Raw genomic sequence first — 24,227 nt, forward strand, 5'->3', positions numbered from 1 at the left:
AAGGCTTCACCTGCCAAAGTCCCCACCTCCTAATGCCAGCACACTGGGGGTTAGGTTCCAACATATGAATTTTGGGGGCACCTATTCAGTCCATAGCACATGAATTGCAAATTGGGGGCCCAGAGACAGACCTGAGACAAGATTTGTCTAAAAGCAAAACAAATGAAATATGGACAAATATTTTAAAATCAAGAGATTTCCCATAAAACTCCATGTTTATAGCATCTCTTGAAACAGTAGAAGCTCTTGTACCCCAGGGCCTCATTCCTGCAAGGCCACGATCAGCCACAGATGGGCAGGCTGTGGTTACACAAGGGCCAGATTCTGGCCAGGACCAAAGGCATTCATCCAGTGGCCCAGTTGTAAAGTCACAGGAACAGGGAAGGAACAAGGAAAATGAGGTCCTTGTGCTTTATACATAGAAAGAGTACCTACAAGTAGCACTGATGACTGTGTTCTTTACCCTAGTTTCAATCTTATTTTACAATACACATTCTGGGAAAGACTGAATTATTGCCGAAGGAAATGCCTACTGTCAACGTCCATTTATTTATTAATTCAGCAGGTATACTTAGTAACAGCCTCCCTCTCTGGGCCATGGTCTGAGTGCACGTGTTTGAAGGTTCATCCTTTACTTCTAAGAACCTCAGAGTCTACTAGAGAAAAACTGAAAAGCCAAATCATAATGTTAGCTGTTGGGAAGGGGTGAAATTTCAAAGGATTTATTTAAAATTATGTTGGAAAACTGTGGAACACTCTGATAGTAGACTGCTCCCTTTTCAAAATTTCACTGCAATAGATATGTTGGTATATTTTTAATACAAAAATAAAGTATAAAAAATCAATTTGCACAAATATAAAAAACTGGGTAATGGTAAAATACTTCTGTAAAAACCATTTCTTTTCAGATTAATTACCTTTTATGACAAAAAAAAAAGGAGAAAAAATAACTTCATAGGAATTGACTATGACTGGGTGTTTTTATTTTTCAAAAGATTTTTGCCTTGAACTTGCCTGTCATCACACTTCCTTATTACATCTAGGCTATGGGTGAAGGATATGTGTGTCGAGGGCATGGAAGACGCTCTCAAAGGGATTACTTTCTCTTTCAGTAATTTTTTACATATCATTCATTCATTCATTTTTATTTTAATAGCTTTAGGGGTACCAGTGGTTTTTGGTTACATGGATGAATTGTATACGTGAAGGCTATGATTTCAGTGTACCCATTACTGAGTGGTATACGTCATACCCAATATGTAGTTTGTTATCCCTCATCCCCCTCTTATCCCCACTTCTGAGTCTCTAGTGTCTGTGATATCATTCTTATGCCTTTGCATGCCTGTGGCTTGGCTCCCACTTACAAGTAAGAACATGCAATATCTAGCTTTCCACTCCTGAATTACTACACTTAGAATAATGGTCTCCAGTTCCATCCAAGTTGCTGCAAAAGACATTATTTTGTTCTTTTTTATAGCTGAGTGGTATTCCATGGCGTATATGTACCACATCTACTCTTCAGTTGATAGGCACTTAGATTGGTTCCATATGTTTGCAATTGTGAATTGTGCTGCAGTAAACATACACGTGCATTTTTACACACAATTTAAAGTTTGTCCAGGCAGTGGTGCCTCTGAAACCAGTCTTTTTAGAAGGGCTCATTAACAGGGTGGGCCAGGGATGTCCCCACCTTCTTCTTGTGACTGAAGGAGGGCTGAGCTCCCAAAGGTGGTGGGAGAGGGGTGGCAAGTGGCCGTGATGTTCATGTCCTGGCTCCTGTGACTTGAAAGCTCCACTTTGGAGGGATATGGGACTGGTTGGGGCCTGCTGGGCTCAGCGTTTTGGGGCTAACCCTGCTGAGAGATCCAGGTGGGGAATGCTGCTTTGCAGCAAGGCTTATTTGGTGTTGGCAGCACCAACATGGCTGGTGCGATGCTTTCAAGGAACAACCTCACCCAAAACACAGGTGCCTTCATGTCCACGTGCTGCATGTACAGCCTCTTAGGGCTGCTCCCTCAAGCTCCTTCTAGGTTGATGTTGCTGAATTGTTAGGAAAGATGGTGTTTTCCCCAGCTTCAGAACAACTTCAAGGATTGAGGCTCAGGTCCTGGTATCAGTGCAGGTTCTGGGATTTCTCAGTTATACTTTGCTCATGCAGGGAAACTCTGTCACTGTCCTGCAGGATGTTCATCTTAGATGTCCACAGGTGCCCCCATGCATTTACCTAGTGACCAACATGCTGCATCTGAATCTAAAGCACAGGAACAGACACATTCAGACTTGAGATTGGTACTGGGTACTGGGAGAAGCCACTGAGAAGCTAGAAAATGAAGAACTCAACACAGTTGCTGGAAATGGATGGAAATTAGGAATCCAGGAGCACATGGATGATTATCCATCCTTGAAAGGACTTATGGAGTTCCTCCAACACAGATGAGGAACCTGTGTTCCTTGAGCCTATGGTCTGGTGGAAGACATTGGTGTTCCTTAACTAGAGCAAGGCCTGGTGGCTCTGCACTGGGCTAGCTACCAAGGCAGAGAGGTGCTTTGGGCTGGGCGGATAGGACCTACAAGCTAAGTGGGAAGGACAAGCCGTGCAGGAGGAGAGTGACCCTGGGAGGAGGGCTCCTGGGATCTGAGTGACTTCCATGTGTGGCCATCAGCATGTTAAAGACCGTAGGGCAATGAAGGGTGGTGCATTCATTTCTTGCCTTTAAATATTGGGTGTTCAGCCTTATTTATGGTTAGGTTGGGCCAGGGCTTGGTCTATAAACCAGAAGCATCAAGGAAACTGCCTTTCCTGCGTGTCTGCAAAGCACAGACCTTGCTGTTCTGTTCAGGAGCTCTTTCCAGCCAGTCTAGGTCTGGGCAAGCCAGAGAGGCATTCTCGAGTCACACAAGTGTAGGGCTCAGCACCTATACTTAATTTAAATTCATTTAATCCTGTCTTCCTTTAAAATTTTGATATTTGTTCATCATGGGTTATTTTGCATTCATGTTGATTTTTTTTTAACAATTATTGCCTTCAACTGTTACTTATTTTGATTCTTGAGCTTTTGGGTACCCCCTTAAGCTTCACACCTGAAGCCAGCACCTCACTGGCCTCACCCCAGTTCCAGCTACTCCTGTCTCTCTCTCAGACATGTTGTAACTACAAGTGCATGTGGAAGAAGGCTAGAAGCGTCTCAATGCAATACTACCTTAGATTGAAAAAAGGTGCTCTGCTGACCAAGGCAGAGAGGTGCCTATGGATGGTGATTTTGTACAGAAGTGCTAAGCAGGCATTGCAGGGGTTCGCACCACTGAACCCGTTTGTAGATGTAATGGCCACCCGTTTAGGTGAATGTGAGCAGATGCAAAGGAACAAAGACGGCCCAGCCTGCCCCAGGCTTGCTGTGTAAGTGGTGTGGGGGGAGCAGAGGAGGGTCATCTCTCAGGCTGATGGGAAGGCGGCTGCTGAGCTTCAACACCCTGTCACCTCTCGAGTGTCAGTTAGCACATTAATCCAAGCATTGCTGTTCGAGTGGACTGCCTAGTGAGGCTGTGGCAGAAACAAGACACACTTGGCAGAGTATGAGAACACAGAAGGATGGCTAATACGGCCTTTCCATGTCTGAATGGGCATCGCTGCAGAAGTGAATGAACCATGTTTTCCTCCTTGTTCTAAGAAGACAGCGCTGAGCCCACCAGCTTCCACAGCTAGCTAGAGGACGAAGTTGCAGGGCACAGATTGGGAGCTAGAATTTTTAGTAATTAGGATTTTGAAGAGCAAATCCAGCTGCCCAGGAAACTTGGGAGCTTAAAGTCACCCCTTGCCCACCCCTCATCCTGTGCCCAGAGTTCCAAGGAAAGTGACCCTGAGGTGCTTCTCAATATCACATTTGAGTCTTTTTTCTCAAAATCGATCTTTTAATTATAGTATGCTATGTGGTCATCAACACAGTGATACACAGGAGTTTCTTAGACATATGCAGCACGAAGCATGCCATACACATCTGTGGGCAAATCCAAGTTTTCTGATTTGGGTCCTATTAGAACATAACCATGGAGTCTTCTGTGTTAGGAAATTCTGAACTGTAACTTCTTGTATCTCAAAGAATAATAAAATATATGTATTTATAGTGCTTTATAAATCTAAAAGCAAGAAAGCATATAATCTTCATCCCAAACTACCTTTTTTTTTTTTTTTTTTTTTTTTTTTTTGAGACGGAGTCTTGCTCTGCCGCCCAGGCTGGAGTGCAGTGGCCGGCTCTCAGCTCACTGCAAGCTCCGCCTCCCGCGTTCACGCCATTCTCCTGTCTCAGCCTCCCGAGTAGCTGGGACTACAGGCGCCCGCCTCGTCGCCCGGCTAGTTTTTTGTATTTTTTAGTAGAGACGGGGTTTCGCCGTATTAGCCAGGATGGTCTCGATCTCCTGACCTCGTGATCCGCCCGTCTCGGCCTCCCAAAGTGCTGGGATTACAGGCTTGAGCCACCGCGCCCGGCCCCAAACTACCTTTTATAAATTTCACCTCTGGAGATTAGGTAGACACAGTGTCTGAGAAGAAATGTCTGGAATCAGGACCCTCTAAGGGCTGCAGCACGGCACTAGTGCACAGCAAGATGGCTCGAGGGCAAACGATTCAGACCCTGAGAGGACTGACCTACACGCCACTTTCTGTCCTTCCTCTCACCCTCAACCCTTGGTCATTCAGTCTGTCAGCACCAGTGTTCTGGAACTGCTTTCCAGACTACCACATCGCCAAACCCAGAGCTGCTAGATGCTGGCAGCCCCAGCTTTCCCACCACCTTTCCCCCATATTATCCTCAGGGTGGCATGTTTGTGCTGTTCCTGCCCAGGCCCCCACAGGCTGTTGCTGCTGCTACTCCTTCCCCTCCTCCCTTTCTCTTCTCCTCTTCTTAGATCTCCCCTCATCTCCCTCCTCCTCCTCTTCTTTGTCCTCTTCCTCATCCTCCTCCTCCTCCTCATCCTCCTCCCCATCCTCCTCCCTCTATCCTCCTCCCCATCCTCCTTCCTCTATCCTCCTCCCCATCCTCCTCCCTCTATCCTCCTCCTCCTCTTCCCCCTTCTGCCCCTTTTCCTCCTCTAGCCCCTCTTTCTCCTCCTTCTCTCCCTTCCTGCCTTCCTCTTGTTATTTCTCTCCTCCTTTCTCATATCCCCACCTTCTTTCCTTCTCTCCCCACTCCTCCTCATCTTCTCTTCTACCTCATCCTCCATCCCCTCCCCGCCTCCGTTGTCCTCCTTCTCCTGTCCCTCCTCCTCCTTCTCTTCCAGCTTGCCCGCTCAGGCTGGCCAAACACCAGCCACTGCATCATGTTTTCTTCACACCCAGGGCCCAGAAGACCCAGTAAGCAACTCCTCCCTGCCCTCAGTTTCCTGATCTGTGTAGCCTGAGGCTGGTAAGATTTTATTTTTTATTTATTTACATTTTATATTGAGACAGTGATATGGTTTGGCATACCACCCAAATCTCATTTTGAATTGTAGTTCTCATAATCTGCACGGTTCATGGGAGGGACCCAGTGGGAAGTAATTGAATCATGGGGGCAGTTACCCCCACGCTGCTGTTCTCATGATAGTGAGTGAGTTCTCACAAGATTTGATGGTTTCATAAGGGGCTCCCCCTTTGCTCAATTCTCATTCTTCTCCTTGCTGCCACCATGTGAAGAGGGACATGTTTCCTTCCTCTTCTGCCGTGATTGTAAGTTTCCTGAGGCCTCCCCAGCCCTGAAGAACTGCTAGTCAATTAAACTTCTTTCCTTTATGAATTACCCAGTCTTGGGTATTTCTTCATAGCAGCATGAGAATGAACTGATACAGACTGGGTCTTGCTCTGTTGCCCAGGCTGGAGTGCAGTGACGGGATCCTGGCTCACTGCAGCTGGCTGGAGAAATTTTAAACAGTTCCATCCCCAAACTGCCTACCAAAAACAAAGGAGTCCCTCAATAAGTATACGTTGACTGAGTGGCTTCATTTGTTAAGGAAGGGGGTTTGCAATACAGTGACCCTGTTTTAAGGACAGGAACAGTGAGGGTTAGTCCATGCAGCTGGTTCTTGGAGTGGCACTGCTGGTCCCTGCTCACTTTCATTCATATTGGAGCTCCCAGCCACTTGTTCTAGAACTGGCATTGACATTGAGCTCATTGACCTTTGGGTTCTAGAATCCAGCTTTCTGGCACCTGGAGACATTTATTGCCATTCCCATGATGCCCTTGGCCTCCATCATTCCCCAGGGATGAAGGATCGAGAGTCCTCGGGCCCACGTGGGAGCTCATTTGATGCCAAGGTACCCCCACCTGAAAAATAAGAACTTGCAGCCTTTCTTTTCAACAGCAAGGACCAGGAGAGAGCTCCCGGTATCCACTTGTTGCTCTGAGCACCTTTATTGTGTCACTGGACAATCACTGTAGCCCTGAACATCAGTGCTTGCCTCCTGAGGAAACTGAGGCACCGAGCACTTCACCAGCTTCATGGCCAAGATTATGGGGAGTAAGATCCCCTGAGTCTCGAGGCCTTACTGCCATGCCGCAGCTGTAGCGTCTCGCCCCTGGCGGCTTTCAGGCTTTCCTTTATTCGTGTGCACCCTGCTTTGTCCACTTGCTTACCTATCCTTTCCTAAGTGCAGCTGCAGAGGGCCTTTGGTTCTGGTCTTGGACCCCATCCTCCTTATCCTTGCAGGTCTGCACTCTCCTTGTGTTCATGCCATGGAGATTGCCTCCCTGTCATTTCTACATAGGCTGAATCTGAGCTCATCCGTGGGTCTCGTTGAATTGGATTTCCTTTCTAGACACGGCCTCTTCTGCTCCTCATGTGATCCCTGTGGTTGCTGGAAATCTGTTTGAGCACCAGCTGCTCCTGCTAGGGCCTCTCTCGGTGTTTCTCTAGTCCTCTTATTACTGGGAGGATTGAGGCTCACACTGGGTTCATCTGCGGTGTGAAAGACTGTGCTCACCCAGCAAGGCACAGAACCCTGGCTCTTACCTGGCTCCTTCTCATCCTGTGAAGCCCAGTTGCCTGGATCGCCCTCCTCCCTTCCTCCCCATCTCTCTGTCTCTACCCCACCCCCCTACCCCCACCCCTCATTTTCCTTTTAACCACTGAACCAAGGATCGAGTTAAAGTTTTTATCACACTGTGTAGGGCCTCCTTGGTTTTGTATACTGATTCCCTTTTATTCCCACTTCCGGCTCCAGTTCCCCACACCCCTGAGGTGTTTAGGGATGCCTTTTTGTTTGAATATCTGACTGCAGAATGGGCTACTGTGTTTGGCAGGCGTGTCCTTCAGTGTCATTTTATAGACCCCATCCTAGTTCTCCTTTGTCCTTCAGGACCAAGCCTTGAGGGCACATCTTCATGGAGGTCTCTTGGAGGGCCGTGCTCCACACCATCCCGCCTAGGCCCATTTCCCACTCTGTGCACTTGAGGTCAAGCCCGGACTGGCCTCCAGCTCCTCACCTCCTTGCTGTTCTGCTGCAGGGATAGACTTGGGTGAAATTTCTTTTGGGATATATCTATCTAGGAGTGGAACTAATTGGCCATAGGGAAGCTGGAGACATTATGCCCGTGATGCCCTTAATTTGACTGAGCCAAGCCAGAGGCCTTCCTCCAGCACGTGGTGCATGGGGCTCCCTCCTCCCCATATTCACCTGCAGGCTTCAGGAACCAGCTTCCTGAGTTGGCCCATCCTGAGAGGTGCTCCGGGGACCTCACTGCACCAACAGGCAGCTCTCAGGTTACTAATGAGTTTATGAACACCAAGTTGAGCTTGAGGCTGCTATTTCTTTCTGACAGACAGGAATGAGAGGAATGAGAAACAGCTTAGGAGAAAAACCCGAGCTCACCAGAACCCCGGTGGGTGCACACCAGATGCAGAGTGCCAGTGCCGGAGGGCCCGTGCAAGAGGGTACTGAGCTCTTCCCACAGCAGCCAGGGCCAAGGGCTGCTCCGGGCAGGCTGTGACCGCACGGCACGTTTATGAAGACTTTGTCCCCATCGCCCCATTCTGTAAATCACAAATTCCCACTTCACTGGCTTTTCTATTGGACTGTTCTCTTTTCCTACTTTATTTGCAGAGAGTTTCTTATCTATATTGAGTGATTAGATTAATGCCTACTTTGTACATAGCACATATCATCATCTGAAAAGATCTTCTTTGGCCAAGTGTCGTGGCTCATGCCTGTAATCCCAGCACTTTGGGAGGCCAGGGTAGGTGGATCACTTGAGGTCAGTTGTTCAAGACCAGCCTGGCCAACATGGTGAAACTCTGTCTGTACTAAAAATACAAAAATTAACCAGGCATGGTGGTGGGCATCTGTAGTCCCAGCTACTTGGGAGGCTGAGGCAGGAGAATCACTTGAACCCAAGAAGTGGAGGTTTCAGTGAGCTGAGATGACACCACTGTACTCCAGCCTGGGTGACAGAGTGAGACTGTCTCAAAAAAAAAAAAAAATATATATATATATATACATACACACACACATATATGTGTGTATATATATATTCTTTGACTTTACTCTTTCTCTTCTATTTGTGTGTGAGCTATTCTATTCATGCTATACCTGTAGAATCTAGGCCAGTTTTTGGTGTTTAATAAATGTTTGTGAGTGAGTAAAGGAGTGAATCTAGTTTAGAGCCATGTGTACCCCACACACAGCTCACAGCCCCAGGCTGTACAGGTGAGCTTCAGGGGAGAGTCACTAGAGACAGCACCCTGTTGACTTTGTCTTGCATATAGTCAGATCTTAGGGAGGGCCATCATTTTCTCAGAAAGTCTTGTAAAACAGAACTAAACCAAACACATCAGCTGTGTTCAGTCACCTCCCTAGACTCTCAACCAAGACAAAATGAACTGACAGCTCTTAAATGGCCATAGTTGAGGTAACACTGAAATTCAAGTCAGGAAAACTAACATGTAATGCTAATCTTGCCACTAACTCGCTGTTAACATCTTGGAGTTGTTCCTTATCTGTCAGTGAGGGTGCATAGCAGATGCCACCTATACTTAAGGCTCTTTCCAGTCCTGAGATGACATCTACCTCGAATGGTGCCATGTCCTCTGAAATATCGCTCTCCTTAGTAAAACCCAGGATTACCTCGGAAGCACATTGTGTAGGATTCACTGCAGTGCCCTCTGGCTGAAGTCATATAGGAGCAATGCTACTCTCACTTGGTGGCAAAGGCTTAAGGCTTAATAAAGGTGACACAGTGCTGGGAATGGCCACCAACCCGGGGCAGGGGGAGTTCAGCAACTTTTGACAGTGGCTTCCCTTAGCCAAATGCACACCCAGCCATACTACCTTCACTGGACTCAGAAGCACCTAATAAATAATCAGCATTGATTAGCAGGTGAACAAACACTCTTTGATGGCTTCTGGTCTTTGGTGTTTGCAGACTGGACTTTTAATCTCCTATAGAACAATGAGGTAATTGAAATGGTCAAAATGCCGTATGCAAACAGCCACCTCCTTTGTTTGCCTGGTCTATATTGACAGGATCTTATTTCATGACTCGATATTTCTAGTGACTTTGCATGGATCTCCTACCCTCTGGAATAATCTTCCTCGTTTATAGGAGTTAAAATATCATTGTTCCCAAATCAGGAAGTATTTTTAAAAGACAGATTCCTGGACCCCACTCTGGGAAATTCAAAGCTCCCTAGGTCCAGGGTGGAAACTAAGAACCTGTATTTATTTTAATGTTTTAAACTTGGCTTCATACAGAGCCAAATTTGATCGTCCTGGAACTAAGCAGTCGTTATGGTTTCCTTTAAATCTAAGGTTCTTTGTGATTTGTATCTGAATTTCATAAAACCTCCTCTCCACTCTTCCAAGTCCCAGTCTACACATTCCTGTGGTTACAGCACATCTGGGGAAAGCCACCAGGAGAGTCCAGACGCAAGGCTGCGCGAGCTCCATAGCTAGGTTCTCATTGCTGTCGCTACTTTCAGAGCTGGCTAAAGTAGCTATCGTATTATAAACCAGGAGTTGCCCATAAGGATGAGGAATCAGGTGGATTTTCCTCAGCAAGAGAATAATTTCTTAGACTGAAACTGACAGCAGAAGGCCGACTGCATCTTAGGGAATGGTGTCGCTGCTAGAGGCTTTCACTGTTAAACAAGCCAGCTTTTCATGAGGCATAAAAAGCAGGAGACTAAATAGAAGGTCCACTGTTCTCCCTGGCTGGGACACTGGCTTCTACGTTAGCCACAGGAACTTTACCTTTTGATTGTTTGTGGGAAGGAATTCCAGGAAAAACACTGAAGACCTTGATGTGGTTCTCCAGGCGGGGTTTGGAAAGAACTGTGTTTTCCCAGGAGCTGTGTCCACCCTCCAACCCCACACTGAGTTAGGAACGTGGTCGTCTTTCTTCATTCACGTGGTGATACTTTGTGCTTCTGGGAAATGGATGAAGGACTCGGAAAGCCTACTGACTCTTTTTTTTAATGACACATGGGTTCCCTGCCCACTCCTAGGCCCTGTGAGGAAACACAAAGGCCCATCTGGGTGTCATCCTTAGTCACTAAAGCCGCATACTCCCTGGAGGATATGAGGCACATCAAACGCCTCCCTTCTGGAAAGCCCGCCTGCACATGTCCACACGAAACAGGACTCTCACTTTGCAGAGCTCCAGGGGCTGCAAGTCTGGAAGGTGGGGAGGAGGCCATGCTCCTGGCTGCTGGGCTGCCAGGCCCTGTAGTGGGGACCTGCTCGTTCTGCTGCTGATCCCGTAGGAGGAGTCCCTTGGGAGAGCATCCCTATGGGACCCCCACAATGGCCCTGCTGGAGACTCCAGCACCAGCCCTTTGGGTGAGTGTCCTGGGTCCAAGGGTGGGAGTACTGGGCAGGCCTGTGTAGGCCTGTGCACCCTAAGCCCCAGCCCCTGAGGCAGGAGGAGGGACAGGAACAAGTTAGGCTAGAACTCAGCCCACTGTTCTCCAGTTGGGACTCTTCTCACCCAAGCTCCTCCTTTCCCTCCACCTAAGTTTAGAAGCTGCTGCTCCTGCCTTTGGAACCTGTTGCTCCTGCCTTTGGAACCTGTCATGGGATTGAGGCCAGGCCTGGTGCCGTTTGATCATTGCAAAGGCTCCCAGTGCCTGTCGGTGCCAGAGCCATGGAAAGCTAGGAAACAAAGAATGCAGATGTCAGGTGGGAGGAAGGCCCAGGTACCCTGTGGCCCTTCAGCCTCCCAGGGTGCTTATAAAAGAAATATTTAATGCATCTGAAATCAACTTTACCTGGAAAGCATTTACTGCTAGTTTCAGAATGAAAAATGTATTTTTAGGTCAAAACTGTTATTTGATATGTTTGTAGGCACAACCCTTAGCTAAATCACAAAACACGGATTATTTTATAAATCTTTCCACCATTTCTAGAAAGAAGTACTGCTTGGCTTTGTTATCCTCTCCTCCCTCGTTAGTTAAAGGTTTAACTTTGAATTTAGGCTTAATTTCTCTCTGCTTCCTATATTGCTTTTGAGATTTATTGACCAGAACATGTGACTTGCACAGGAGCCAGAATCATCCCAAAGGTTAGTAGAGACTGGAGAAATATGAGGACCAGATATTTACACCAGTTAAGTTGCAAAGAGACACTGCCTTATTCATCTTGTGTTCCCATTTCTGTTTGTCTTAAGATATTTTTTAATTTCCCTTTTAATTTCTTCTCTGATCCATTTTAATTTCTTCTCTGATCCATTGGTTGTTCAGGAACATGTTGTTAAATGTCTACATATTTGTAGATTTCCTGAAATTACTCCTGTGATTAATTTCTAGTTTCATACCCTCATGGTGGGGATCTTCTCTTTGCCTCCTTTGTGGTGTCTTCAGATCCTGTTTGCCCACTTGTAATGGTTCAGCTGGCTTCACCACAAAGTAAAACTACCTTTTCCATCTTCCCTTGCTACCTCTTGTGCTAAGCTGCTGCCATACTGTTGTCCTAATGACCATACCCTCCAGGATGCAGAGGTGATTTTATCTTTTAGGAACCATCAGGGCCATGGATGTGGCATGCCATCCAACTCTGTGAGTAAGCGTACCACACCTGTCAGCATGCACAGCGTGCTTGTTTAGAGGCGTGCGTCCTCTTCGTCCTCCAACTGAGAGGATTCTGTATCGAGTTTACTCCCTGCAGCATCCTGATGATGACAAAAAGACCTGGAAGTGTTTCTGAGACACAGTTCATAAGTCTCTGAGAGCAGGTCCTAGTTAAACGAACCATGGAGCTGCCGTGCTGAGAACAGCACTGCCCACGGGAAAGCGGACAGGTCTGTGTGCTTGTGAAGGGAACAGGTCACTGACGCTAAAGGGGAGCACGGGCTCCAGGGAGGATTCCTGAGTATTCCCATTCATGTATTCTCTCAATTACAGGGTGTCTGTACAGGGTGTCTGCAAAGTTGGGAACCAGGACATACCTACTTTTAAACTGTTAGTTACATTTTCAAATGCTATATTCAATGTATTTTCAGGCAAATACCTAAGTAATGAGTATAATTATTAAATTGAAAAAAGAAAATGCAGAGTGTCTAAAAATCTAGAAACAGTGGAAAAATAGTCTATAGCACGTTTTCATGTGAGCAATTGGTCACTTGCTTTAAATTTAGGTATCTGGAAATTGACAAAAAAACAAAACAAAGGAAAACAAAAACATTAATTGTTTGAAAAGTTTAACCACATTGGCCAGGCTGGTCTCAAACTCCTGACCTCAGGAGATCCACCCGCTTTGGCCTCACAAAGTGCTGGAATTACAGGCCTGAGCCACCGTGCCCGGCTGAGTATTTTTTAAAAGGGAAAAGAAACTGTAGGCTATTTGAGTGTTAACTGCTAAGAAGAATAAAATAAAACAGGGAGTGGGGCTGGGTGGTACTGGGGTGGGCTGGAGTGTTGAGATGAGATGGGGTCGGCGAGGAGAAAGATCTGAAGGAGGAGCCGGCCTTCAGGATTGGTGTGAGCACTCACGGGAGAGCTCTGTGTTTTCACCTACTGGGGATGGAGAACTGTGGTCACCAAGAAACCCAGACCACGTCCGGCTCGGCCCTGACAGCTTGCTCTGATGTCACAGCACCTCTCTGTGCCCAGTTTTCTCCAGCAGGCCCTTCCAGCACCAGTGCTGTTTGCCCTGGTCGTGATAGCTTTTATCTTTAATTAATTCATTGACAGCATGTGTTGATACACGTATACATTGTGGAATGGCCCAATCAAGCCACTTAACATGCATCACCTCACATATTTAACATTTTTATGTGATGAAACACTTAAAATCTACTCTAATGGTGATTTTCGTGTATACAATGCAGTAGTTCCCCCTACTTATCTGTGGTTTTGCTTTCTGTGATTTCACTTACCCTTGGCCATTCACAGTGCAAATGTACTAAATGGAAAACCCCAGAAAAAAGCAATTTATATGTTTTAAATTGTATGCCATTTTGATTAGTGTGTTGTAATCTCACACCTTCTCTCCTTGTCCAGCCTTACCCCACGGGGGACGTGAATCCTCCCTTTGTCCAGCATCTCAGTGCTGTACGCACTCCCTGCCTATTAGTCACTTAGGAGCCAGCCTGGTCATCGGATTGACTGTCAGAGTATCTGTGTTCAAGTCACCTTTATTTTACTGAATAATGGCTCCACAGAGCAAGAGTAGAGGTGCTGGCAACTTGGATATGCCAAAGAGAAGCCAGAAAGTGCTTGCTTGCTTGCTTTCTTCCTTTTTTTTTTTTTTTTTTTTTTTTTTGAGATGAAGTTGTGCTCTGTCACCCAAGCTGGAGTGCAGTCGTGCCATCTTGGCTCACTGCAACCTCCACCTCCCGAGTTCGAGTGATTCTCCTGCCTCAGCCTCCTAAGTAGCTGGGATTACAGGTGCTCACCACCATGCATGGCTAATATTTGTATTTTTAGCAGAGACAGGGTTTTGCCATGTTGGCCAGGCTGGTCTCGAACTCCTGAGCTCAGGTGATCTGCCCATCTCAGCCTCCCAAAGTGTGGATTACAGGCATGAACCACCACGCCCAGCTGGAAAGTACTTTCTTTTAAGTGAAAAGGTGAAAGCTTTCGATTTCATAAGGAAAGAAAAAAATCATTTGCTGAATTTGCTAAGAATTTCAGTAAATACAGTAAGATGTTTTGCGAGAGACCACATTCATGTAACTTTATTAGAGTTAGTTGTTAATCTCTTGCTCCAACTAATTTATAAATTAAACTGTATTGTTAATTGTTGTTAATCTCTTACTCTGCCTAATTTGTAAACTAAACTTTATCACAGGTATGTCTGTATAGGAAAAATAATAATAATAATATAGGTAGAGCATCCCAAATCTGAAAACACACAACCTGAAATGCTTCAAAATCTAAAACTTTTTGAGCAGCGACATGACACTTCAAGGAAATATTCATCGGAGGGTTTTGGATTTGGGATTTTCAGATTTGGGATGATCAACTGGTAAGCATAATGCAAACATTCCAAAATCCAAAAAAATTTGAAACACTGCTGGTCTCAAGCATTTTGGAGAAGGGATACCCAACTGGTATATATAGGGTTCTGTACTATTTGTGGCTTCATGCATCCACTTGGCGTCTTAGAATGTACCCTTTGTGAATGACAGGAAGACCACTGTATATTGTTATTAACTGTAGTCACTATGATGTGCAATAGATGTGTTGAACTTATTCCTCCTGTGTAGCTGAAACTTTGTACATTTTGACCAACATCTTCCCAAACCCTGAACCTCTGACCTCTGGTAAGTACCATCCTCCTCTCACCATCCTACTCTGCTTCTATGAGTTCAATTTGTTTAGATTCCACATGTAGGTGAGAACACGTGGTGTTTGTCTTTCTGTGGGTGTGTTGTTTCTCTTAGCGTAATGTCCTCCACATTCGTGTACGTTGTCACAAATGGCAGGATTTCTTTCTCTTTTAGGCTGAATAGCATTCTATTGTGCACTCTGTTATACCACATTTTCCTCATTCATTCTTTCATCGATGGGCACGTAGGTTGATTCCGTATTTGGCTATTGTGAATAATGCTGCAGTGAACCTGGGAGTGCAGATCTCTCTTTGACATACTGATTTCATATCCTTTGGATGTATGCTCAGATGTGAGATTGCTGAATCATATATTCTACTTTTAATTATTTGAGGAATCTCCATACTGTTTTTCCATAATGGTTATACTAACCTGTGTTCCCGCCAATAGCATATAGGGTTTTCTTTGCTCCACATCTTCACCAACACTCATTATCTTTCCTGTTATTAGTAATAGCCATTCTAACAGGTGTGAGCTGGTATCTCATCATGCATTTGCATTGCCCTGATTATTAGTAATATTGAACATGTTTTCATATACATTTTAGTCATTTGTATGTCTTATTTGGAAAAATCTTTATTCAAGTTCTTTACCCATTTTTCAATCAGGTTTTTTATTTGTTTTCTTGTTATTGGTTGTTTGGGTTCCTTATATGTTTTGAATATTAATCACTTACCAGATTTACACTTTGCAAATATTCTCCCCCATTTTGTAGGTTGTCTCTTCACTCCGTTGATTATTTCCTTTGCTGTGCAGAAACTTTTTGGTTTGATGTAATTCTCTTTGCCAGTTTTTGCTTCTGTTGCCTATATTTTTAGGGCATATTCCCCAAATCATTGCCCAAACCAACATCATGGAGCTTTTCCCTTGTGTTTTATCTAGTAATTTCATATTTTCAGGTCCTATGTTTAAGTTGTTAATTTATTTTGAGTTGACTTTTTTTTTTTTTTTGAGACGGAGTCTCGCTCTGTCGCCCAGGCTGGAGTGCAGTGGCCGGGTCTCAGCTCACTGCAAGCTCCGCCTCTGGGGTTTACGCCATTCTCCTGCCTCGGCCTCCCGAGTAGCTGGGACTACAGGCGCCCGCCACCTCGCCCGGCTAGTTTTTTTGTATTTTTTTAGTAGAGACGGGGTTTCACCATGTTAGCCAGAATGGTCTCGATCTCCTGACCTCATGATCCGCCCGTCTCGGCCTCCCAAAGTGCTGGGATTACAGGCTTGAGCCACCGTGCCTGGCCGAGTTGACTTTTTTATGTGGTGTGAGATGAGGATCTAATTTCATTCTTCTGCATATGGAGATCCAGTTTTCCCAATACCATTTATTGAAGGGACTGTCCTTTCCCCATTAACTTGAGTTGATATTATGATGTTAACTGTGGGCTTTTCATATGTGGTCTTTATTGTGTTAAGGAACATTATCATGAAAGGATTTCAATTTTGTCAAATTCTTTTCTTCTACTTTCTGTCTAAACCATATGACATTCTCATACAGCTTTTGTCCATTCTGTTGATGTGGTATATCACGTTATTGATTTGTGTATGTTGAATCATCCTTGCGTCTGTCCTTGCAAGGATAGGTCCCTCTTGGTCATGGTGATTTAGTTTGGATATTTGGCCCTGCCCAAATCTCATTTGGAATTGTAATTCCCAATGCTGGAGGTGGAGCCTGGAGGGGGAGGTATTTGGATCATGAGGGTGCATCCTTTACAGCTTGGTGCTGCCTTTGCGATAGTGAGTTCTTGTGAGATCTGGTAATTTAAGTGTGTGGCACCTCCCCCTGCCACTCTATCTCACTTGCTCCTACTTTCACTATGTGACATGCCTGCTCCCCTTCACCTTCCACCATGATTGTGATTGTAAGCTTCCTGAGGCCTCCCTAGAAGCTAAGCAGATGCCAGCACCAAGCTTTCTGTAAAGCCTGCGGGACCATGAGCCAATTAAACCTCTTTATAAATTACACAATCTTAGACATTTCTTTATAGCAATGCAAGAATGGACTAATACACATGGTGAATGATTTTTTTAGTGTCTTGTTCAATTTGATAGTATTAATATTTTGTTGAGGAATTTGGCATCTGTGTTCATCCGGGATATTGACCTACACTTTTATTTTCCTGTAGTGCCCTTGTCTGGCTTTGGTATCAGGATAATACTGGCCTCATAAAATGAATTTGGAAGCATTCCCTCCTCTTCAGTTTTTTGGAAGAGTTTGAAATTAGTTGGTATTAGTTATTTAATTGGTTGGTAAAATTCAGCCATGAAGCCATCTGGTCCTGGGAATTTTTTTTTTTTTTTTTTTTTTTATGAAGACTTTCTATTACTGACTTAGTCTCCTTACATTTATTGGTCTATTCCTTTTTTTGGTGTATAATTGTTCACAATAGTCTCTTATGATACTTCATTGTTTCTGTGGTATCAGTGGTAATGTCTGCTCTTTCATTACTGATTTTATTTGAGTCTTCTCTTTCTTTTTTTCTTAGTCTAGCTAAAGGTTTGTCGATTTTATCTCTTTTCAAAAAACCAAGTCTGTTTTTATGACCTTTTCTATTGTTTTTCTAGGCTCCATTTCATGTATTTCTGTTATGATTGTTGTCATTTTTTTCCTTCTGCTAACTTTGGGCTTACTTTGTTCTTCATTTTCTAGTTTCTTGATGTATAACCTTAGGTTGTTTATGTGAGACCTTTTTTTAATGTATGCATTTATTACTATAAACTCCTCTCAGAACTGTTTTACTGTATCTCATAAGTTTTGATTTGTTGTGTTTCTGGTTTTTTTTTTTATTTTTTTGTCTCAAGATAGTTTTTAATCTCCCTTTTAATTTCTTCTTTGATCCATTGGCTGTTCAGAAGCCAATGTTGTTTGATTTCTACATATTTGTGAATTTTCTGAAATTACTTTCTGATATGGCTTGAATCCGTGTCTTCACCAAGTCTCATGTTGAATTGTAATCCTCAGTGTTGGAGATGGGGCCTGGTGAAATGTGATTGGCTCACGGGAGTAGATTTCTTATGAATGGTTTAGCACCATCTTCTTGGTACTGTTCTCATGATAATGAGTGAGTTCTCACGAGATCTGGTTGTTCAAAATGTGTGGTACCTCCCTCTTCTCTCTCTTGCTTCTGCTCTGGCCGTGTGATATGCCTGCTACCCCTTTGGCTTCTGCTATGATTATAAGTTTCCTGGGGCCTCCCCAGAAGCTGAGAAGATGCTAGCATTATACTTCCTGTACAGGCTGTGGAACTGTGAGCCAATTAAAACCCTTTTCTTTCTAAATTACCCAATCTCAGATATTTCTTTATAGCAGTGCAAGAATGGACTAATACAGAACATTGGTACATAGAAGTGGAGCATTGCTATAAAGATATATGAAAATGAGGAAGCAACTTTGAACTGGATAACAGGCAGAGATTGGAAAACTTTGGAGGCTCAGAAGACAAGAAGATGAGCGAAAGTTTGGAACTTCCTAGAGACTAGTTGAATGGTTGTGACCAAAATGCTGATAATGAGGTGGATGGTGAAGGCCAGATTGAAGAAGTCTCAGATGGAAATGAGGAACTTATTGGGAAATGGAGCAAAGGTCACTTTTATTGTGCCTTAGCAAAGAGCTTGGCTGCATTGTGCCCCTGACCTAGGGATCTGTGGAACTCTGAACTTGAGACTGATGATTTAGGGTATCTGATGGAATAAATTTCTAAGCAGCAAAGCATTTAAGATATGACCTGGCTGCTTCTAGTAACCTGTGCTCATAAGTGTGAGCAAAGAAGTGACCTAAAGTTGGAACTTATATTTAAAGGGGAAGCAGAGCATAAAAGTTCAGAAAATGTACAGCCTGGCCATGTGGTAAAAGAGAAAAGCCTATTTTCACAGGAGGAATTCAAGCAGGCTGCAGAAATTTACATAAGTAAAAAGAAGCCTAGTGCTATTAACCAAGACAATGGGAAAAAGGCCCCAAAGGCATTTCAAAGACCTTTGCAGCAGTCCCTCTTGTCACACAGGCCCAGAAGTTTAAGAATACAGCATGGTTTCATGGGTCAGCCCCAGGGCCCCACTAACCTGTTCAGCTTCTAGACACTGTTCCCTGCATCTCAGCAGCTCTAGTTTCAGCCATGGCTCGAAGGGGCCCAGGTATGGCTGAAGCTGCTGCTTCAGAGGGTTCAGGCCATAAGCCTGGGGGGCGTTCACATGATATTAAGGCTGCAGGTGCACAGAATGCAAGAGTTAATCCTTGGGAGCCTCTACCTAGATTTCAGAGAATATATGGGAAATCCTGAGTGCTCAAGCAGAACCCGCTGCAGGAGCAGAACCTCTACTAGAACAGTGCAAAGGGGAAATGTGGGGTTTGAGCCCCACGCTAGTTCCCACTGGAGCACTGCCTAGTGGAGCTGTGGGAAGAGGGCTACCATCCTCCAGACCCCAGAGTGGCAGATCCTGGCAGCTTGCACCCTCAGCATGGAAAAGCCACAGAAACTTAATGCCAGTTTGTGAGAGCAGCCTCAGGGACTGAGCCTTGCAAAGCCACTGGGGTGAGACCAGTTGCCCAAGGCCGTGAGAGTCCACCCGTCACACCAGTGTACCCTGGATGTGAGACATGGAGTAAAAGGAGATTGCTTTGGAGCTTTAAGATTTGATAACTGCCATGCTGGGTTTCGGACTCGTGTGGGGCCTGTAGCCTCTTTCTTTTGGCTGATTTTTCCCTTTTAAGATGGGAATATTTTGCCCAATGCTTGTACCTCCATTGTGTCTTGGAGGTAAATAACTTTTGATTTTTACAGGCTTGTAGGTGGAAGAGATTTGCCTTATCTCAGATGAGACTTGGGATTTTGGACTTCTGAGTTAACGCTGGAATGATTTTGGACTTTGGGGGACTATTGAGAAGGCATAATTGTATTTTGCAATGTGAGAAGGACAAGATGTTTGGGGGACCAGGGCAAAATGATATGATTTGGATTTATGTCCCCAACAAATGTCATGTCAAATTTTAATCCCTGTTGTTGGAGGTGGGGCATGGTGGGAGGTGTTTGGATCATAGGAGTGGATGCCTCATGAATGGTTTAGCACCATCCCCTTGATGCAGTGCTCATGATAGTGAATTTTCATGAGATCCGGTTGTTTACAAGTGTGTGGCACCTCCTTCCCACCCTCCTTCTCTATTGCTCCTGCTCTGGCCATGCTCCCACTTTGCCTTCCACCATGATTTAAGTTTCCTGAGGCCTCCCCAGAAGCTAAGCAGATACTAGCACCATGCTTCCTGTACAACCTGCAGAACCATGAGCCAATTAAATCTCTTTTCTTTATAAATTACTCAGTCTCAGGTATTTCTTTATAGCAATGGGATAACGGCCTAATATACTCCTATTATTGATTTCTAGTTTCATGCCATGGTAGTGGGAAAAGATACTTGATGCTATTTCAATTTTCTTACATTTGTTAAACTTTGTTTTGTGACCTAATATATGGTCTGTCCCGGAAGATACTCCATGTGTGCTTGAGAATCATGGATATTTTGTTGCTGCTGAATGGAATGCTCTGTATATGTCTATTAGATGCATTTGGTGTAAAGAGCAATTCAAGTCTTCTATGCTGAGTGTTGATGTCCCATCAGTATTTATATGTTGAAACCTCATCACTCATCTGATAGTATTAAGAGGTAGGTAGGGCCTTGTGGAAAGTAAGACATGAAGACTTATGAATGGGATTAGAGCCCCTAGTAATGGTATTAACACCCTTATAAAAGAGATTGAAGGGGGTATGTTTGCCCCTTTTCACCATGTCAGGACACAGCAACAAGGTGCAATCTATGAAAAATGGGCCCTCATCAGACATTGTATCTGCTAGCACCCTGACCTTGGATTTCCCAGCCTCTGGAAGTTTAAGAAATAGGCCAGGCACGGTAGCTCACATCTGTAATTCCAGCACTTTGGGAGGCTGAGGTGGGTAGATCACCTGAGGTCAGGAGTTCAAGACCAGCCTGGCCAACATGGCAAAACCCCATCTCTACTAAAAAGACAAAAATTAGCCAGATGTGGTGGTGCATGCCTGTAGTCACAGCTACTTGGGAGGGTGAGGCAGGAGAATCGCTTAAACCTGAGAGGCAGAGGTTGCAGTGAGCTGAGATCATGCCACCACACTCCAGCCTGGGCAACAGAGTGAGACTCCCATCTCAAAAACAACAAGAAGTTTAAGAAACAAATTTGTGTTATTTACAAATTACCTAGCCTAAGGTATTTTTTTAAAACAGCCTGAACAGACTAAGACAAAATTTAATTTTTAAATAATTTTCTGCCTGGCTGATCTATTGTTGAAAATGGGATATTGACATCCACTACTATTATTGTATTACAGTTTATCTCTGCCTTCAGCTCTCTTAATTTTTGCATTTAGATGCTCTGATGTTTGGTGCATATATATATATATATATATATATACACACGCACACACACACACAATTATGTCTTGATGAATTCACTCGTTTATTATCATATAATTACTATCTTTGCCTTTTTTCAAAGTTTGACTTAAAGTCTGTTTAAACTGATGTAAATATAGCTATCCCTGCTCTCTTTTGGTTTCCATTTGCATGGAATATTTTTTCCATCCTTTCATTTTCAATCTATACATTTTTTAAAGGTGAAGTGAATCTCCTGTAGGCAACATATAGTTGGGTCTTGTTTTTGTGTTTGTTTTTAAATCCATCAAGCTAATCTATATCTTTTGAGAATTTAATTCATTTACATTTGAGGTAATTATTGATAGATAAGGCTTTACTGCTTCCATTTTGTTTATTGTTTCCTGGTTGTTTTGTAGATCCTTTTTTCCTTTCTTCTTGTCTTACTGTCTTTGTTTCTGATTATATGGTTTTCTATAGTGGTATACTTTGATTCTTTACTTGTGATCTTTTATGTATAATCTACCATTTTGCTGACTATACTTCTTAGTTTAAGGTGCTAAGAGTACAGTAATTCATAAAATAGAGCCAAGTCTCTACTCAAACTTAAGGTGAGAGAGTTCTTTCTGAATTCCTTTCTGCAGACTTAGGATTTAAATCTGAAGTGAGTACAGCCCTGTGGGTTCTGTGGGCGATGATAGACAACTATTCTGGGATCTGAGTGGGATCAGTAGTGATGCAGTGAAAGATGTGTGGGGGCTGTTGGGACATGGGAGCCTCAGGGGTGTTCGGGGCCAGGTGGGCTCCTCGCATTCCAGCCTCAGGTCCCTCAATCCTCCCAAATTGCTGACAACTGTGAAATAAGGATGCTGATGCCAAGATCTGACATCATAGCATCCTGGGCAAAAAGCTGAGTTCCTCACACTCAAGTGAAAGGAGAGTGGGTCAGCTGTGGTGGTCAGGTGTAGGTGTGTGGTATAGAGTGTGTGTGTGTCTGTGTGTGATATGGTGTGTGTTGGGGGGGAATGTGTGTGGGAGTGGTGTGGCGTGTGTGTGCGTACATGTACAGTGTGTGTGTCTATATGGTATGGTGTGCATATGTGTGTGGTGAGTACATGGTGTGTGTGTGAGATGTGCAGTATGTTGTATGATGTGTGTGAATGTGTGCTGTGTATGGTGTGGTGTGTGTGTGTGTGATACATCATGTGGTGTGTGTGTATGCATGTGTGGTGTGTGTGTCAGTGTGTTGAGTATGTGATGTGTTGTATGTTATGTATGGTGTGTGTGTTTATAGTGTCTGTGGCATGTTGTGTGATGTGTGTGTTTAAGGTGTCTAAGGCTGTGTAGATGTGGACGCTTTATAGATGCTCCACAGAGGACTGTCTTTGCTCACCAGCTCTCTTAGACCCCTGTAATCTTTCTTTTATTGTACTGCAAATTACGTTGCCCACCAAGAACGTCACAATGGGCAGCCATGGGCAGTGATTCCCAGCCCTTTTGAAATTTTTACGCTACTCAGTATCCCTCTCTCTCTCTTTGCTTATTTGTCACTTTAAAATAAAATCAGATTCAGTGAGCTTTGTGTCTTTAGGGGAATTCTCAGTGAAGTCTGGAAACCCTTCCCCTCAGGTTTTCCCACTGCTGCTTGGAGTTTCTGGTATGAAGTGCTGGTGCTCTCCACCAAGCAGCAGGTGCATCTGCAAATTACTGTGGGATGTTAACGGCTATATACTTTCTTATTCATTACAGCCCCAGTCCCCAAAAGGCAAAAATGTGACCACTGGACTCCCTGCCCATCTGACACCTATGCCTACAGGTTACTCAGCGGAGGCGGGATAAACAAGTACGCCAAAATCTGCTTTGAGGATAACCTGTAAGTACAAGTGTTGAGAAGGAGACTAAAGCTATCCTACTGATTCTTCCACCTTCTCTGAGGCTGACCAAGCAGCATGTCTGCCCATAGGAGAGAACCATACGTCGTTGGTCTCAGGCAAAAGGCTGAGAGCATCCAAGTGGAAATGAGAAAGCTCTGCTGTATTCATCAGGGAAGGAGCTGATTGTCTCTAATGGCTGTATGTGTCCTGTGTTGAATGGTTTTACTGTTTCATTTGACTGCAGTTATACTTAGGATTTAAATCTGAAGTGAGCACAGCCCTGAGGGTTCTGTGGGTGATGATAGACAACTACTCTGGGATCTGAGTAGGGATCAGTAGTGATGCAGTGAAAGGCATGTGGGGGACGTAGGGGCATGGGAGCCTCAGGGGTGTTCAGGGCCAGGTGGGCTCTGAACAAAGTTAGACTACTTTAAAAAGCAAAGTTAGACTACTTTACTTTGAGTATGTGGCAAAGTCCTTCAAAGTCATGGGAATATGAAAATTCAGCTGATAGTTTCTTAGTTTTATTTTATGATCCTCACCCTCCTGGATTAAAGTAGGTGTTGTTTCTGTTTGCAGTCCATACTTCACACTTCTTCAATATTTTGGGAAAATCCATATAGGATTGGTATTATTTCTTCGTTAAATATTTGGTGTGATTTCCCAACAAAGTCATCCAGGCCTGGAGGGGTTTGTTTTGAGGTTTTTAACTGCAAATTTAATTGATGTAATAAGTACAGCACTACTTAAGTTATCTGTTTCTTCTTGAGTGGGCCTTTTTTTCTTTTTTTTTTTTTTAATGCTTCCTTAATTTATAGCACAGCTAAGCTCAGCTGAGTCTTTCTTTGTTCAGACTGAAATCAGCCATTTCTCTAAAAGGACAGTTCCTTAATGGGACATGGTATTTAGAAACTGACATCTAGACACCCATGGGCACTTTTAGTGGACAGAACCAAGCAATGCATTTGTTTCTAAATCATAAATTTATATTAGCATTTACAATTCAAATTCAACAGTGCAGGAGTCTTACCCCCTTAAGTTCTTTGATTTTACATTTTAACTCTTCCCTTACACTGAGAATTTTGGTTCCTAGTACTATTAACCTTTGCCTTCAAATTACAATACCAGGACTACTAACAATACAACTACTGAGCGAAGTTAAACAATGTTGTTTGCAGT

At 44.1% G+C, this 24,227-nt stretch overlaps 1 protein-coding gene across 4 annotated transcripts in view; it reads left to right on the forward strand.

Annotated features, from left to right (window-relative positions):
- FAM3B (FAM3 metabolism regulating signaling molecule B) overlaps positions 1-24,227 on the forward strand; it is a 63,148-nt gene that overhangs the window by 17,488 nt on the left and 21,433 nt on the right. For all 4 annotated transcript variants that reach the window (XM_033232519.1, XM_033232517.1, XM_033232521.1 and 1 more), the window contains one exon: positions 22,924-23,047. In XM_033232519.1, coding sequence (XP_033088410.1) covers positions 22,924-23,047 — 124 coding nt within the window. The remainder of the gene's footprint in view (positions 1-22,923; positions 23,048-24,227) is intronic.

This window comes from Trachypithecus francoisi, unplaced genomic scaffold, assembly GCF_009764315.1.
Source record: "Trachypithecus francoisi isolate TF-2019V2 unplaced genomic scaffold, Tfra_2.0 Lachesis_group14, whole genome shotgun sequence".
Classification (NCBI taxonomy): domain Eukaryota; kingdom Metazoa; phylum Chordata; class Mammalia; order Primates; family Cercopithecidae; genus Trachypithecus; species Trachypithecus francoisi.